Source organism: Giraffa tippelskirchi, chromosome 10 (assembly GCF_054371585.1).
Source record: "Giraffa tippelskirchi isolate mGirTip1 chromosome 10, T2T-mGirTip1v1.2.pri, whole genome shotgun sequence".
NCBI lineage: Eukaryota > Metazoa > Chordata > Mammalia > Artiodactyla > Giraffidae > Giraffa > Giraffa tippelskirchi.
In genome coordinates this window covers 96,874,849-96,892,953 of record NC_137284.1, presented here as the reverse complement: position 1 = coordinate 96,892,953, position 18,105 = coordinate 96,874,849, and the positions used below count along the sequence as shown (strand labels likewise).

Here is an 18,105-nt window from a genome sequence, read left to right as displayed (position 1 = left end):
CTTGATTGTAACCTGTAAAAGTGATGGCAAGTTGAAAACTTAACTGTACAATATTTACTTTGGGAGGTTAGGTACCAACTGGATGGATTTGTGTTGTAATTATATTGGTCTTCGTGCCTCTGGGAGTGAGGAGTGCAATGGTGCTCCCCAAGAGCTGCCCAGAAAGTTGCATTGCTTTAAGAACGTGTGCTTAATACATACCAAATAAGTACGTGTCCACATTTGTTTTGACAAGGATGATCACATGTTTTATAATGCTCTAGATGACCTCCTGGAAGAAATTCTTCTGGCTTTTGAAATTATCTGTTTATCTATCTGTCTCTATGGAAATGTGCAGTAGTTTGGGGGTGATGCTATTTTATTTGTAAATATGAATAAGGTAGCTGAAGAATTAATTATCTTTTAAGATATTTTTGAGGTGATTTTTCTTAATAAGACCACCCAGACTTTGGGAAACAGTTTTATCTATTTAAAAAAATATGTTGTGCTGTTCGCCTTGCTGACTACAAACTCTGCCTTTGAATCAGAGTAGTAAAAGTACAGTTCTCTCTGGCCGTATCATATAATGGTCATCCTTGGATCAAAGTGAATACTTCAGACAATTTTTATGCCATAACTAAGGCCGTGGTGAAACTCATTTTTCTTCATGTTCTTCATCACTTGCTGCTTCCATTGATTAACATAAACGCAACTGAGTAGAAGCTGGGAGAAAGGCTGAATTAAGTCCTTTTTATGCTCTGCCTGACTTGTGAGATAGTTTGTTCTTCTAGATTCTACCAGGATAGAAGTTTCATGAGAACAAAAGCACTCATCTAAACATGAAATTTAAGATGATGCATAAACATATTTATAAAATTTATTTTTGGTCTGATATACACAGTTCAAATATAGTTTAATATTTATTGAGTACCTTAGCTATTCCAGGTTTAGCATTAAGCCCTTTATAAAGATTATTTTGTTTAATTCTCCTAGCAATGCTATGGAGCAGTCATTAGTGTCTCTAACATATAGAAAAGAAAATTGGGATGCAGGAAATTAAGTAACTTTTCCAAAGTTATGCATGCGGCACATTTGGTGATAACCAGGTCTCTTTGGTTCCAAAGCCTGTGACCCTTCCATTAGATCAGATTATAATTGCTCTGTAACTATATAAGATTGTATGTCAGTACTCAATAGAATGGTGGCTGTAGTAATCAGTCTTAGGTCTGCTGATCTCTGCATCTTCTCAGGAGATACAGGTTAAAAGTTTGAAGGTTGAGGATTCTTCTAGGGTCACCTCACGGACAAATCTGAAGAAAATTCAGATTTTGGTGGCAGGACAGGGGAACCAACTGGAATTTTTCCCGCTTATACTTGGAAAGGAATTGTGTGAAATCCACCTAAGAGCCAGAAGTGCTAAGGATCAAAGATATAGAAAAAATTAAGTGATAGAAGAATGAAGTGAATGTGGAGAAAGACTAGCTTATTTTTAAATGTCTCAAGCCTAAAAATATCCCAGCAAAAGGAATCTTAAAGCCTTTCTAGGTGTATTAATTAACTACCCAGAGGTGGGAGTGAGGAGTGACTGATGCTCCTGAGCTAAGCCGGGCCCAAAGCCATTGGTCTGGAATTGACAGCATGTTTAAAGGGCAAAGTTGATTTCTGTCAGCTCAACTTCCACTGATAACCAGCAGAATATGGGTGAGGAAAAGTACTGATGGGGAAAGCAATTGACATGTGTATGGTGGGAAGGCAGGGAGAGAATATTTATTGGCACAGGTGTGGTGAAGCTGTGGGTTTCTCAGCCTTGTCACAGAGTAAAGGCTTCATGGCCTCACTGTGCAGTTTTAAGCAGTGAAAATGTTGAAAACTGTTAAGAATTTATATGATGGTCATTAAGATGAGTGTAGCTTCTCAGGGCATCTGCTCTCTCTACTCCATTCTTTTTATCTGTTACAGGAAGAAAAGGAGAGAAAATTTCACTATTCTAATAAGACCTCTCTCCTTTTAAACAACTTATACTAAATGCCTTGGTATTTATTGTATTCTTTCCGGACACTTCTTCTTTCCTCTGTGTGTGTCATTCTGGTAATTTTTGTTTCATTAAACGAGCAGGGATTCTCGAACCTTCTATAACACTACTCTTGGTAAAAGATGGACATACTTTCAACATGTCCTGTGTGTTCTTAGTCCCTCTAAACCAGGATAATTGTGGTGTAAAGAAGGTTTGATTGGTTTCAGGACTGATGGAAAAAGTACTATAAAATTTGCTGTTGACTGTGAAAGTTTGAGAAAAAAAGGAAATACCATCACAAAAGAGTTTGTCTCTCTGCAATAATGATGTAATTTTAAGTCATATTAGCTATGGCCTCTCCTCATTGACTATGTACTTTTTTTTTTTTGTTTTTCTTGTCTGCATTTGACTCAGCAGCCAGATACAAAATTGCCTTTAACATTTAAGACTCTGAGCATAGAAGAGAAACTGACTGTTGAAAAATTAACTATGTGAGTCAATTAAGGACAGTTAGAGGGAGTGAAGGGAAAGGAGTTCTGTAAGTAGATTACCTAGAGAATATGATCATCATGATACGTTTATTATGATAAGAAATTCACAAGTGTGCACTTAAATATATTTTGTTTCATTAACTGAGCAGCTCGAGGCAGCTCTGGGCATATTTCCATCATCAAATTGAGATACACATCAGTAAAACTTGGGTCAAACTACTTTTGTTATTTAAATTTCTTAAGCCCTAGAAGTTTAAGGGCATAAAGATGTCTTGGGACTTGTGCTGCTAGAGTTCTCAAATCCCACAGTCTGTCTTGCAAAAGAAGATCTTTGTCCCTTTTGTTTTGACAAAGACATTGGGTAGGTGTTTGAGTGCAGGCATACTGCTAATGAAGAGAGAGTGTCTGGGGAAATTCTGCACGTGAGTAGTAGATGATTTAACACATGATATAACACATCTCTGGTTTAGGCACTTTGACTTACTTATGTCCCTTTTCATTGTTGCTATTGTTCAGTCACTAAGTCAAGTCTGACTCTTTGCAACCCCATGGACTGCAGCATGCCAGGCTTCCCTGTCCTTCACTATCTCCCTGAGTTTGCTCAAACTAATGTCCATTGAGTTGGTGATGCTATCTAACCATCTCATCCTCTGCCACCCTCTTCTCCTTTTGCCTTCAATCTTTCCAAGCATCAGGGTTTTTCCACTGAGTCAGCTCTTTGCATCAGGTGGCCAAAGTATTGGAACTTCAGCATCAGTCCTTTCAATGAATATTCGGGTTGATTTCTTTTAGAATTGACAGGTTTGATCTCCTTGCAGTCCAAGGGACTCTCAAAAGTCTTCTCCAGCACCACAGTACGAAAGCATAAGTTCTTTAGTGCTAAACCTTCTTTATGATTCAACTCTCACATCTATACATAATTACTATATGGAAAAACCATACCTTTGACCAGACAAACCTTTATCAACAAGGTAATATCTCTGCTTTTTAATATGCTGTCTAGGTTTGTTGTGCCTTTCCTTCCAAGGAGCAAGTGTCTGAATTTCAGGGCTATAGTCACCATCTGCAGTGATTTTGGGGCCCAAAATCTGGGGCCCAAAGAAACTAAAGTCTGTCACTGCTTCCACTTTTTCCCCTTCTATTTGCCATGAAGTGATGGGACCAGTTGCCATGATCTTAGGTCTTTGAATGTTGAGTTTCAAGCCAGCTTTTTCACTCTTCTCTTTCACTCTCATCACAAGGCTCTTTAGTTCCTCTTCACTTTCTGCCATTAGAGTGATATTATCTGCATATCTGAGGTTGATATTTCTCCCAAAAATCTTGTCTGCAGCTTGTGATTCATCCAGCCTGGCATTTCACATGATGTACTCTGCATGTAAATTAAATAAGCAAGATGACAATATACAGCCTTGATGTACTGCTTTCCCAGTTTGAAAGCAGTCTGTTGTTCCATGTCTGGTTCTAGTAGTTGCTTCTTGACCTGCAGACAAGTTTGTATGTTGCTTCTTGACCTGCATACAGGTAAGGTGGTCTAGTACTCCTGTCTCTTTAAGAATTTTCCAGAGTTTGTTGTCCTTGTAAGGGTTTAGTGTAGTCAATAAAGCAGAAGTAGATATTTTTCTGGAATTCCCTTGCTTTCTCTCTGATCCAGTGAATGTTTGCAATTTGATCTCTAGTTGCTCTGTCTTTTCTAACCCAGCTTGTACATCTGGAAGTTCTTGGTTCCCATACTGCTATAGCCTGGCTTGAAGACTTTGAGCATAACCTTACTAGCATGTCCCTTTTACCTAAGGTCAGCTGAAAGTGAAAATGCAAAAGAAAGTGAAGTCGCTCAGTCGTGTCCAACTCTTTGTGACGCCATGGACTGTAGCCTACCATTGCTCCTCCATCCATGGGACTTTCCAGGCAAGAGTACTGGAGTGGGTTGCCATTTTCTTCTCCAGAGGATCAAACCCAGGTCTCCTGCATTGTAGGCAGATGGTAAAGGTCAGCTACCTCCACCAGCAAATCTAGATGCTTGTCATGGAGGACTCTTTTCAGCTTCCTCTCCCATCCCCCTCCATCTAACTTCCTCTCTAATTTCATTGGGGTCTTCAAAGCTATACTGCCTACACTCACCCTGTATCCTGAATATTTCCATCCTCTACTAGAACCTCAATTCCTAAAACATGGGTACACTTTCTTGTACAACCCATAGTGTGCTATCCAGTTCTGTGACAAGGTTTGGAAAATTATATGGTTTAGATTTCTTTGAAACAGGTAATTTTTAGTTTAATGTAACCAGTCTGACCATACATAAAGTGGTTTATTTGGTCTGAGATGGACTCTGGAATAAAATTCCCCCAGTGATTCTGATCGAGGTAGACTGGCATGAACATTTTCACTGAATGCATCTGACTTTCGTTAGAATCTAAGGTGAGGATATGGGGAGGGGGTGGTGGTACTTTTGGAACTTTTTAGTTGAGTTTTTTTAAATGATGATATCAAAAAATTTTAAACATAGAAATAATTATTAGCTCCCTTAATGACAGAAGGGCAATATTTCTCAAACTTTTATATACAAACCAGGCAGCAGCTCCTCCCACCTGGCTAAAATATAGATTCTGACTCAGAAGTTTCTGAGTTGAACCTAAGATTCTGCATCTCTAAAAGAAAGGGCTTCTCTGATGGCTCAGACAGTAAAGCCATCTGCCTGAAATTCGGGACACCCAGGTTCAATCCCTGGATCGGAAAGATCCCCTGGAGAAGGAAATGGCAATGCATTCTAGTACTCTTGCCTCGAAAATTCCATGGACTGAGGCACGTGGTATGCTACAGTCCATGGGGTCGCAAAGAGTCAGACATGACTGAGTGACTTCAATTCACTTAACAAGAAAGTAACACGATAATATAAATCAACTATACGCCAATAAAAATTAAAAAAAAAAAAAAAGCTCCCAGGTGAAGTTGCTCTTTTCCTAGCACTATACTTTGAGTAGCAGGGACTTGCAGGGTCATAGGAGAAGAGAAATGCTAGTTAGAAGTTACAGTTGTGAGAAAAGAACTAGGTGGACTTACCATGGCCAAGGAGTCCCTGAATGAAAGGGACAGGAATCCCACTGAGATTAAATGTGGCTAAGGGTTTATTTCAAAGTCCCAATGTTAACTATTAACTTTCTGTGTCTTACTCTGGCACTCTCTCTCAAGACTCTGCCGGAGAGTAGATGACAGTGTGCATGGAGAGGGCAAAGGTATAGCTAGGAGGGACTCGCAAGATTGCATGGAGAGATGATCCAATCTCTTTCTGTTAAAAACAATATTATGTGGGTTGGTTAGGCTTTTACAGTACTATTGAACACAAAGTTGCTGCACGAGCATTTAGCATTACATGTGCTTTTAAAGGCAAATTTAGGAATCCAACACCATGTCTCGTAGGATATTGTCTCAGGCACAATGCATCTGTTCTCACATGTGAAATTTTAGAATAAAGTTGATCTATAAATTAGGGATGGTCTGTGATCATGTATTATACTTCCAGCTTAAACTGCATATTTATTGTTGTTTAGTTACTAAGTTGCTTCTGACTCTTTTGGGACTGGTGGCCCAGTTTCCTCATTCTTGCTGTGAGCTTGGGGCCTCTTTACTTCTTCTAGTTAACCAGTATCCAGTGGTGACTCATGAGTGTGATGTGGTGATGGTGTACAGTTTCTGTGGTTCCTTATAACTTTTAAATTATGTGTCTATGATATGGAGCCTAGAAAAATGGTATTCATTTTAAATTGCAGTGATATTACCATAACTTGATTTGGTAGTTTGATGTTGAACAAATCACAATGTTTGTACTGATGATCAACTTGGGGAAAACCAGGTCATGTTATAACAGTTTTCATTTTGATTTAAGGTTATCAATAAGAGTTGAGGCTCTGTTGCCAAACTGGTTTGAATCCTAGTTTTAACCACTTGCTAGCTGTCTAACACTGGACAAGTTATTTAAACTGTTTGTCTCAGTGTTTTTTTTTATTGTAAATGGAGATAATAATAGCTCTTATTTCATAGAATTATTGTGAAAATTAAAGTTAAGCATGTATAGTAGATCTTGGTACAAAGAAAGTGCTTCATAAGTGTTACCTATTACTGTATCATTAAATATAGTCTATACTGACCTTCACAAATACTCCTATTATTTGCATTTACTTATTTTTCTATACTCTAGAAGCAAGTCTTAGAGTACCAATTTCATATTTCTACAGCATAGAAAAATACCTATAATCTAACTATTACTTCAGAAATTAAAATTAATATTTTAACATATCTTCTAGTATTCCATTTTCTGAATTAAACCTACTCTTGCTGCTATATCAGCAAGTCCAGGAACATGTTCTTATAAAACATGAAGAACATAGCTTAGATGTCTAGTAAAGACATTGCTAGTAATAGCTATTAAATCAATAAACTCTCAAAGGAAAATACCAGAAGTGAAACGTTTTCAATTAGGCATTGAATCTAAAAAACATGATTCAGGGTAGACAGATATTATGATGATACTTTTGAATTCTGTTCTCGGTGTGATGTACATACATTTTTGTGAAAACTGCATAGCTGGGACAATGGGTAGGTTTTATTTTCTATGTCAGATACGTAAAATTTTTGTTTAGAAATTAGTATAAAGTCAAAAATTTCCATCAGACTCTCGTGTATCAAGATAAATAAAAATTTGACACTTTTGTTTACTCTCTCAAATCTTAAGCCTTTCCTTTGGTATGTAAGCCAGTACTGTTCGTATTTTATGGTATATTCTGGGTGTATCGCTGCCTGTGTGTTTACACTTCCATTTTTTGTATGTGTGTTTTCTTTTTATCATTTATTTACTATCATAAGTTATATACAGCTTTCTATCTAAAATTTATTATTTTTGAGTGTTTTTATGATTAAGAAAGTGATCAGGTAATTATTGATAAACTTGACACTTATCTTTCTAACTTTTTCCCATGAGAATATATATACCTAACGAAGGGATGTGAATCATTACTTTAAATAATGTATTATAAATTTACTTCTCTTAATGCATTGTGAATGCCTTTTCATATCATTAGATACTTTTCTACCTAATCATTTTAATGCTTAATGACTCATGTGGCTGTACCATAATTTATTTTATCAGTTCCTCATCATTGAATATTTAGATTGCCTCTAATTTTTCACTGTTATAAATAATCTTTCAATGCACATCTCTTTAAAAGCTAAATTTTAGTAGATTTTCCAATTGCCTTCCAGAAAAGATACATTAATTTACTTTCCTTATACTAAAGTATAAAAATTCAGTCCTAACAACAGGTATTATAATTTTAAAAATGTTTCCAAATTGTTAAAAGAGTGTATTATCATTTTTATTTGAATTATTTTTGTCTCCTAGTGAGTTTAAACAGTTTTTATGGACAGAGGAGCCTGGCAGGTTACAGGCCATGGGGTCTCAAAGAGTCAGACATGACTGTAATGACTTAACATGCACGCACATGTATTAAGCATTTACATATACATGTTTTTGAGGCGTGTAAATTGCCTTTTAGTATTTTTTCCCTATTTTTATTTTGGTGTGTTTGTCTTTTTCTTATTGCTTTTTGAAAGGCTCTTTTCCTCAGCCTGTTATTTGTTTCTAGTGAGTTTTGTTAATTTTTTATTTTTTTAATGATCAGAAGTTTCAATTTTTAAAAATTTGCTGCCCATACCCGTACTATTTGTTGTAGGTTTGTTTTCTGTCTTTGGCGTTTGACATTTTAAAAATCTTCTCTACTCAAAGTAGTAAGTGCATATTTCTTTTTTTTTTTTTTTAAGTTTTCAACTTTTATGTGTAACTGTTGAATCCATTTGAATTTATTTGGATGTATGTATGAAATGAAGGTGAAAGTGCTAGTCGCTCAGTTGTTTCTGACTCTTTGTGATCCCATGGACTATAGCCCGCCAGGCTCCTCTGTTCATGGAATCCTTCAGGCAAGAATGCTAGAGTGATAGCCATTCTCTTCTCCAGGGCATCTTCCTGACCCAGGAATTGAACCTGGGTCTCCATCATGGCAGGCAAATTCTTTATTGTTTGAGCCACCAGAGAAGCCCATGTCTGAGATAGAAACCTAATTTTTAAAAACTGAGTATGAGTTTTTCCATTGTTTATTGCACTTTCTGCACTGAAATAAAATGCCATATTTTATTACATATAAAATTGCTGTCCGTACTCACACCTGTTCTTGAACATTCCAGACAAATCAATCTATTTCTTCATCATTTTGCAAACTATTAGAGCTATATAATATAATTTAATACCCAGTAATGCAGATCTTCTCATACATTATTCTTATTTCCCAAATGTTTTTGGTTAGTCTCTTGTTTTTTTCCAAATGAAATTTTGAATCATTTTATCTGTTGATTCAAGTATTTGCTGAATGGATATTCTGTGCTAGGTATTGTGCATGATGTTGGGACTCTCGGAAAAGCTGACAGTCCCTGCTCTTATGGTTCATGCTCAAATATCCACTTGGAATTCTGTTGAAGATTGTATTAATCTTATACAATAACTTGAAAGAGAATGTAAGCTTTGTAATATTAGTTTTTTCTTTTTAGAAAGTTTATAGTCTCTCCATTTATTTAAGACTTTAAAAATATGTCTTAGTAATGTTTTTTAGAATATATTTTAGATATGTATATATTAATTATTGGTATTTGCAATGTATCATTTGTTGTATTGTTACTAGAAATGGGATGCTTAATTATTACTCTTGGTATCTAGGAATCTATTTTCTTATTTTATATAATTTCTGTTTTCTTATTTCTATATTTCTGAGATTAAGATACATAAAATATATTTAAAGCAAGTTGAGATGATAATGATGATTTTACTGACTGCACACTACAGAAAACAATGTAACCTTAGAGGTTTTTCAACTGATTCCTCCTGTATTAGAAACAATTATGCTTTGGATTTGCAATTATAGTTTTTAAAGTAATCTTGGGATTACTTAATTTAATGTAATTGCAAGCATGAACCACGTTTTCTGTTTTCACCTGAACTTTCTTTCTTGGTTTAACTGTCCAGCAGACATTCGTATCTCTAGAAACACGTGATGCTGTTCTAGGTGTGCAGATAGAACAAAATGGTTAAAGGATTCAGACTCAACTACGGTGCATTTAAGCTGAGGTCTAGAGGATCCCGGGAGAAGAGACCAGATGTATTTCCCAGGAGGTATTTTCAGGCTTCCTAATTTTTTCCTGGGAGGCTAATCTAAATATATTCTCAGCAGGAATGTAGTCTCGTACGCTATTCTCTAACTTGACACACTCTACCCAGATGGTCTTCTGAACTCACACTATTCAGACCTGCATCCCTCTGAGTAGAAAACACACATAGCGATGTCAGGATATGTGCCAGACAATTGTCCAGGGAATCCCACAGCAGAGGCTGTGGGATTCCCTGGACTCAGATCATATAATCTGAGATATTAGCTCTGAAGGGTATCTTTAAGATAAGCTTGCTTCACCAGTTAGCTTGTGAGGAAACTGTCAAGAGAAGGGAAGTGACTAAGGTGATACAGAGTGTAGGTAACATACTGGGATAAGAACTTGGATTTCATGACTCTCACTTCAGTGTTTATTGCCTTGTCATGCTGACTTAAAGATTGGTATCAGGCTTCTTCTGTTATCTAAGTGAACTCTTAATTTCATCTTGATTTGTGTCTGATTAAAAATGAAATACTTTATCAAATTTTAAATAAATTTGCATTCTACCTCATTACATTCAAGCCTCAGTAGGCTTGCACTATTTTATATGGTGGCAAATTGGGGCTTTTCTTGTGTAATGAAAATAGTCTGGCAACAGGGTTCATACAGCTTTCACAAACTAAGAATAGAGGACTGTGTTTCTCCCAGTCATTACCAGGATGGTTTTTTAAAGGACTGCACACATAGATTAAGCCTAGGTATCAGTTACCATTGTTTTCCCTTCCAAATAATAAAATCAGGTGATGTCTGTAAGTGCTTTCATTATAAATATTAGAGAACATGCTGCTTAAAACAGAGCATGGAAAACTATAGGAGGAGGAGTCTGGAGTGCTGATTTTGTCCTTGAATGTTGATGGTTCCGTGTTGCAGTGAGGTTTATGTTTTGCTGTTGGCAGATGGTCCAATTATTAAAAGTTTCTCTACCAAAAATTTTCTGTTTTTCTTTTCTTTTTTTCTGTGAGCATGTACCCTCCCAGAGTAATGCTACCAGTGTCATTGTGGAATAGCCATTGTTGTTCAAAGGATGAATATGTTCTCTTTCTGTTTGAGGCAAGGTGACAGCTAATTAATTCAGTCATGCAACCTGCAGAATAGGTATCGAAATCAGATTAACACAGTCTTATTTATTTTGTTGTAAGTCGCAACTGAATTCCAATTCTGCAAATAGTTCTGTTGTGACAGGTTATGGAAAAAATATAATGGTGATACAGTGGCAGGAACTTTAGTTCAGATTACTCAGTAGGAGAAAACTTATGTAAACCCATATATTTCTAACTAAAAATTCTGTGTATAGCTCAATTACTAAAAATATTTCTTTTCCCTCAGAATGTTCTTTTTTAGCATTCCATAGATAAGAGTCACTCCTTAGAAATATGCATTGTGGTTTTTATCAGTGGTTCTATATTTGATAAAAAATAGTATCTATTATCCCTGGAAAAAGGAGGAAGGTGATTATGCTAATTATCATATAAGCAGCTGGATTCATGGAAAGTTGTTACATGTCATAGTCTTCTGGCTAAAGTCTTACAATGAACAAGAATGACATTTTATCTGGTATGTCTGGTAATGCTCCCAACTTATTCTCTGTTTCATGGCCACACACAGTATATCCAACATGGGTGGCACGTATGAATTCAGTCCTCTTGACTGCAATCAAGAGAGCATTTTAACCAAGTGCAAACCCAATATTAATGGAAAAATAAATCAGTATAGATGTGGCATTGACATTTGTCAATGAAGAACATAGACATAATATAGAAAAATTCTAGGGTAAAATATTGATGTAAAATTAAGCTTGAGGATGAAATAGTGCCACTATAAGCATACTATGAAAATTATATTTGCATTGTGGATATATTCATACATGTAGTTTCAAATCTAAGGTTCATGTTGACTGTTCATTTTCATAGTTTAAGGAATTATTTTGAAATAAATGATCTGTTCTAGAGAAAGTTTGGTATGAATCTATAGAATTTAATAAAAACAGCCAGGGCAGCACTTGCACAGATTTAATAGTTTAGGAATGGGAACAGCCCATCCTCCCCAGCATAGGGCAATGGGGCAGTTATCCTGATTTATTCACAGGATGTCATGTAAACAGACTTAGAATAAATGAGGTAGATATACAAGTAGCATTGGGGCTACATGTCAGAAACACAACTGTGTTTAAAAAGTTAAAAGAAAGTTGCAAGCAGCACAATATGATAGCATTTGCATAAAATTTACAGCCTCAAAAACAATTCTATATATTGCAAAAATGAATATACATGTAACAAAAGTACAAAGCATGCATAAAATGGTACATGCCAACAAGCAGTAATCGCTGCACTTATTTACCTTTTAGAAAAAAGGTACTCTTCTGTGTGCGTGTGTGCTCAGTCTCTAAGTCATGTCTCTTTTGCGACCCCATGGACTGCAGCCCACCAGGTTCCTCTGTCCATGGGATTTCCCAGGCAAGAATACTGGAGTGGGTTGCATTTCCTTCTCCAGAGGATCTTCTTGACATCTCTTATGCCTCCTGCATTGGCAGGTGGCTTCTTTACCACTGAGCCACCTGGGAAGATAAATAGACTCTTCAGGAGATATGGCCAACTATTTACCTGGTTTATCTGGGTAGGTTGTTGGCATGTTTGTTTGTTTATTTTTTTTAGTACCTGTCTGTTTGCTACAATTCAAACTTATATTAAAATGTGGCTATGTGAGACGAGAGAACTCTAGTAGTCCATGTTTGTGATTAGTTTGGAAATTTTTAAAAAGATTTGAACCTTTTCTTACATTCAGAACCTTGGTCTACATAGTTAATTTGAAATGAGGTATTGAATACCAAGTATTGAATGAGTAGCTACACAAAGCCAGTAGTCAATCAATGATGGCACTGTGGCTTATAGCTTGTGGGGGTGATGTGGTTATAGAAAAGCACTTCACCTATTGAGAATCAGAGGGCTGGTGGGGTTGGGCACCAAGGTTTAGAAAAGACATTGTAGAAAACGGGAGTGGGTGGAGCAAATTATGGGCTGAGGGAGAGTAATACTGAGCAAAATGGGGGGAGGGGCTGTCTGGTTGAAACTATATATTTGAAATGGACTCAATTAGCATAACATTATTTCCAGGCAAGGTTTAGCCTCAGATCCCCATTTCACTAGACCACCATAAAACAGGGATTATGTCTTTATCTTTTGAAGGCAATTTAGCAAGATGGTTAAGACTTAGACCTTCTGGATTCAAATCCATGTGTTCAAATCTATTCTTACATATTCAGGCAAAGTGGTAATGATTTGATGAACAGTTTGATTCAGTGGTCAGTTGAGGATCAGATGAAGTAGATTTGGAAAACACAACTTTGGTCTTCCCTTGTTAACTCATAGACCTTTGAGCCCTTGATGAATTGTTGAAAACTGGCCTGAGGCTGCAATTTTTTGACACACTTCTTCCTAAAAGTCACCACCTATCCCAGACTGGGAAGGAGACAGCATTGGACTGCAAATAGCACCAGTGCCTTTTTGCTCCTCCTTCCTGTTGCCGGCTCCCCTTTATGTGGTTGTCTCAAGAAGCTGTTCATTCTGGTGTTCATTCTATCACTCAAAGTGCTTTTGAGAGTTCTCTTTTGAAATCACATCAATCGCTTGGTCTCCTTGGCTTCAGTTTTTTCATCTGCACTGTGAAACTAATAATGCCTACTCTGACTCCTGAAGTTGTCATAAAAATCAAATGAAAAATATTTTGTGAATTGTTAAGCGCAATGTAGATGTTACCAATTGACACACTACTTCAGAAACTGCACCTTTACTTTATGGCCACTGTATACTTTTAGTAAAAAAAAAAAAGAAAACACCTCATACATAAATGTTTCCAAATGACTTTTGCTAAAACCTAAAGTCTTATTTCATAGTATAAAATATTCCAAAGGACATCAAGAGTTTCATGTATGGCATGGCTCTCTGTGTAAGCCCATTTTAAATCCTCCTGTAAAGATGAAACTTCTTGTGTTGAAATTGTGAGGGCATTTTATGAAAGAAAAATAAAATTTCATTTCTGTGTTTTCCATCTTCTGCAGGAAGTCACCAAAGCAGTCCAACCTCTCTTACTGGGAAGAATCATAGCTTCCTATGACCCAGATAACAAGGTGGAACGCTCCATTGCCATTTACTTGGGCATAGGCTTATGCCTTCTCTTTATCGTGAGGACACTGCTCCTGCACCCAGCCATTTTTGGTCTCCATCACATTGGAATGCAGATGAGAATAGCTATGTTTAGTTTGATTTATAAGAAGGTAATACTTCCTTGCACAGTCTTTATGCTACTTGTTAGTGGCATCATGTTTTAAATGCTACACTAGTACAAGTAAGGGATAAATGCTAAAATCAGTTTTGTAGGGCTGTGAAATAAATGACAGGAATAATGAATATTTCTAATTTTTCCTTGATACTTCACTTCGACTAACAATTATTGAGTACTTCTGTAAACTGCCTGTATTTTAGACTTCATTTTTGTTTTTTCCATATCATCAATTTTTGGAATCCATGGCTCTCTGTTGAAATTCTTGCTGTGTGCATAAAAGTCATTGACAAAATATCGTCTTATGGTAAGATGCCATTTGTCTTTATGTGCAATAACAACAATATAATGTGTAATTGTTATTGATCAACCAAGCAATTGATATTTCTACCTTAACTAGTTATGGGGGCTTCCTGCATAGCTCAGTCTGGTAAGCGTCTACCTGCAATGCAGGAGACATGGGTTCAATTCCTGGGTTGGGAAGTTCCCATGAAGAAGGGAATGGCAACCCACTCCAGTATTCTTGCCTGGAGAATCCCATGGACAGAGGAGCCTGTCAGGCTACAGTTCATGGGATCGCAAGAGTTGGACATGACTTAGCATTATTTTTAACTAGTTATGACACAATGATAGTATCCACTGCCTTATTTTGAGTTAGATTTTTGTCATCCTAAGTCTTGGAAATTAAAAATTTTGGAATAACATATACATGGCAACCATAAGAACCTTTTCTACTTTTCTGTATGCATTGTCAAGTTAAAAGCCCAAGTTGCTAAACCATGGTTTGGGTGAATTCAAATTAAGACTCCCTTACCAGGCCTTCTCTGGTGATCCAGTGGTTAAGACTCTGCACTGCCACTGCACGGGGCCCAGGTTTGACCCCTGGTTGAGGAACTGAGATCCTGCATGCCATGCATCACAGTGTTTTCTTACCTTACAAATACAATTTAAGGTCATCTTAGTGACACAATGACATGTGCTTTCACCAGCTTGATTTATGTGTGACTCTTTGATTTACCAAGATTAAAGATTTCTTTTTTTTTATAGTTGTTGAGTTGAATCATTTGGTTATTTTATTTACCCTTCTTCTCTTTCTTCTTCCCCCAATATAAAAACTTTATATATTTGGCTTATAAGAGCTGTGGACCTGAAATTCTCTCTACAGATAACCTGTTAACATTTCCATAATATACATGCAAGGTCAGTGGTGTTGTAAAACCTTGATAGTTATACATTAGTGTTCAAAAAGACCTTTTATGGAGGCACAAGTAAAAAACCGAGTCCACAGTTTAACCAAATCACCCCAGCTGCAATCTCATCAGTTCACAAGTACCAGGAAAGCATGGGTGATAAATCAATAAAAATCTTATCTTGATCCAGAAATTTTATATAAGTGAATAAATTATTAGGTATCATTTAGAAGATAGAATTTAGACAAGATGCATATCAAAGAAAGTTGAATCCAGTTTAAAAATATTTATAAAAGTGATTATTATATTGGTAACTGATATTCATGACAAACTTCTAAGTGATTTAGTTATATCATTTCATTTGATCCTCCTCAAAACTCTATATGGTAGAAACTATTATCCCTATTTTATGAATAAAATATTTTGATAAACTAAAGGCCTAAAAAGTATAGAACATTGTGCAAGAACTGCTTCAAAATTTCTAAAGTGGATAAGTCACAATCCTTGAAGTCGTGTCCAACTCTTTATGATGTGCAAGAACTGCTTCAAAATTTCTAAAGTGGATAAATCACAACCCTTGAAGTCGTGTTCAACTCTTTATGACCCCATGGACCTGCCAGGCTCCACTGTCCATGGAATTTTCCAGGCAAGAATACTGAAGTGGGTTGCCATTTTCTACTCTAGGGGATCTTCCCAACCCAGGGATCAAACCCACATATCATATCTCCTTCACTGGCAGGCAGATTCTTTACCACTGTGCCACCTGGCCTTCCCCCTTGAAGTCAAGGGTTTTCCAATTACTAGAGAACATAAGATAAGTACTGAAATAATGTTGCAAGTCAAATTGTGTTACATAGGAAGAGAGACATGAAGTGCTGGGGGCTAAAGGGGAGGGGAGGTCAAAGAAAGAGCTGTTTAGTTTGTGGATTAGTTTTTATATTATGTTTAGCACAAATACAGCAATATATATTCCTTCAAACCCAGAATGCATTGATGAAAAGTTGGAAGCTATGTCTGTCCTTTCTCAACATTGTTTATATGTGTTCTTACCCAGTTTGCTTTACCCCTCTAGCCATACCTACTGACCTGCATTGACATCATCATCTAAGAATACAATTGCATCTCCATGCAGCTGTGGTTTGGTCACTAAAGTTAACTAGTTTCATCCATGTGGCAGGCAGCCACTAATTCTTCCCAGATTATTACAGATTTTGTAATAGAGCATTTCTTTGTTCCAAAATCTGCAACATGATACATTCAAATGAGATTTTAAATAATGAATCTAAATGCAAACTAGGTTGGACTTTGCCTGTGAATTTTGAGAAAGATAACTATATAATGAACAGATACTCACTGAGTATTTATTGTGCACCTACATCCCGTGTTAAGCACTATCGAACTCAGGTCACCTGAGACTGAGTATGTTACTAAATCATGTGTCATCGAGCTCAAAGGACCCTGCCCCCCACATACTACTCTAATAGCATTTGGAGTTAACTGCTTTATTCCTTCTTCATCTGTGCTTGTCTAAGCACTATCTATTATTCCACACCATCTTAAATTCTCCCTCAATGAAATATTTGCAGATTTTTATAACCAGATATGTAAAGTTTCTCTTAACCACCCTATTATATTCCACTCCCTTTAACTAGTTTATCATATTTAGTTATGTATTAATTAGGTGTCTTGAGGTAATAATTTTGTTTAATAACTAATAATAATCCCTGAAACCCTGAATATAGTGATTTGTATCTAAGTTCTCAATACATATATGAGAGATTCAGTTGAAGCAAGTGTTAGATGGGTACTCTTTAGTCAAAGCAAATTCTTATTAAATTTTGTAGGTGAAGTGTGCCTGTGATCTCTCATAATAATAATTAATTTATCTACTTAATAATCCTGTTTTGTATATATGGATGTATTTTTCTTTGTAAAATTTAAGAATTTTTTGTTGTTAATGTAATCTTTCAAACAATTATTAATAATTATTTATAATATACTTATATTGACTTTAACTGTAATTTTATTCAATAGTCACCATAGAGTGCATGAAAAATTTAAGGCCAAGATTTTATTTTAAATAATTTTATTGAATATATTGGCTTACATTATTGTGTTAGTTTCAAGTATACGGCAAAGTGATGCAGATATATATATCTGTTCTTCCTGATTCTTTTCCACTATAGGTTATTACAAGATATTGAATATAATTCCCTAAGAGACCAAGGTTTTAATCTCAAATTTCGCTTGCCTTTTGTTCCATCTGTAATAAAAACAAAAATAAAAAAACAGCAAGCAAATCTCTGCAGTATATAAATGAATATTTAAGTACAATATTTTTTCCCATTTTGGACTAGAAACAATTGTTAACCCTCTCTAGATACTGTAAAATAATGTAAGTAGAGGCATGCCAGTATAATATTTGTTGTAAAGAGAAATATTTATAAATCTGAGAGGATACTAAATTAAATGAACATAAGATAATTTTATTAGGTTTACTTAAAAAAATGCATGCATAGTTACCTAATCCCTCAGCTGTATTATAACATGCTTATAAATATATTTGTCTACTGTGCAGTGACATCATCTAACTTCCCATTTCCTTTTAGACTTTGAAGCTATCAAGCCGTGTTCTAGATAAAATAAGTATTGGACAACTTGTTAGTCTCCTTTCCAACAACCTGAACAAGTTTGATGAAGTATGTACCTACTGATTTACTCTTTTATGCACCTTTGTTATAAATCATACAACCCCAAAGATTTTCTGGGTCAAACAACTAATGAGTGGTTACGTCACAAGCATTCCTAGCTTCCCTATTTCTGAAAACCGAGAGGGCTAAGTTGTGTAGAAAAGTGCCATTTTGGGATCTCGCAGAATCAGACAACTCAAGGGCACCTCAGCTGGCTTTTT

At 36.0% G+C, this 18,105-nt stretch overlaps 1 protein-coding gene across 2 annotated transcripts in view; it reads left to right on the top strand.

Annotated features, from left to right (window-relative positions):
- Positions 1 to 18,105, top strand: part of CFTR (CF transmembrane conductance regulator) — a 385,597-nt gene that overhangs the window by 206,327 nt on the left and 161,165 nt on the right. For both annotated transcript variants that reach the window (XM_081537842.1, XM_081537841.1), the window contains 2 exons: positions 13,784 to 13,999; positions 17,804 to 17,893. In XM_081537842.1, the coding sequence (XP_081393968.1) occupies positions 13,784 to 13,999; positions 17,804 to 17,893 (306 nt within the window). The remainder of the gene's footprint in view (positions 1 to 13,783; positions 14,000 to 17,803; positions 17,894 to 18,105) is intronic.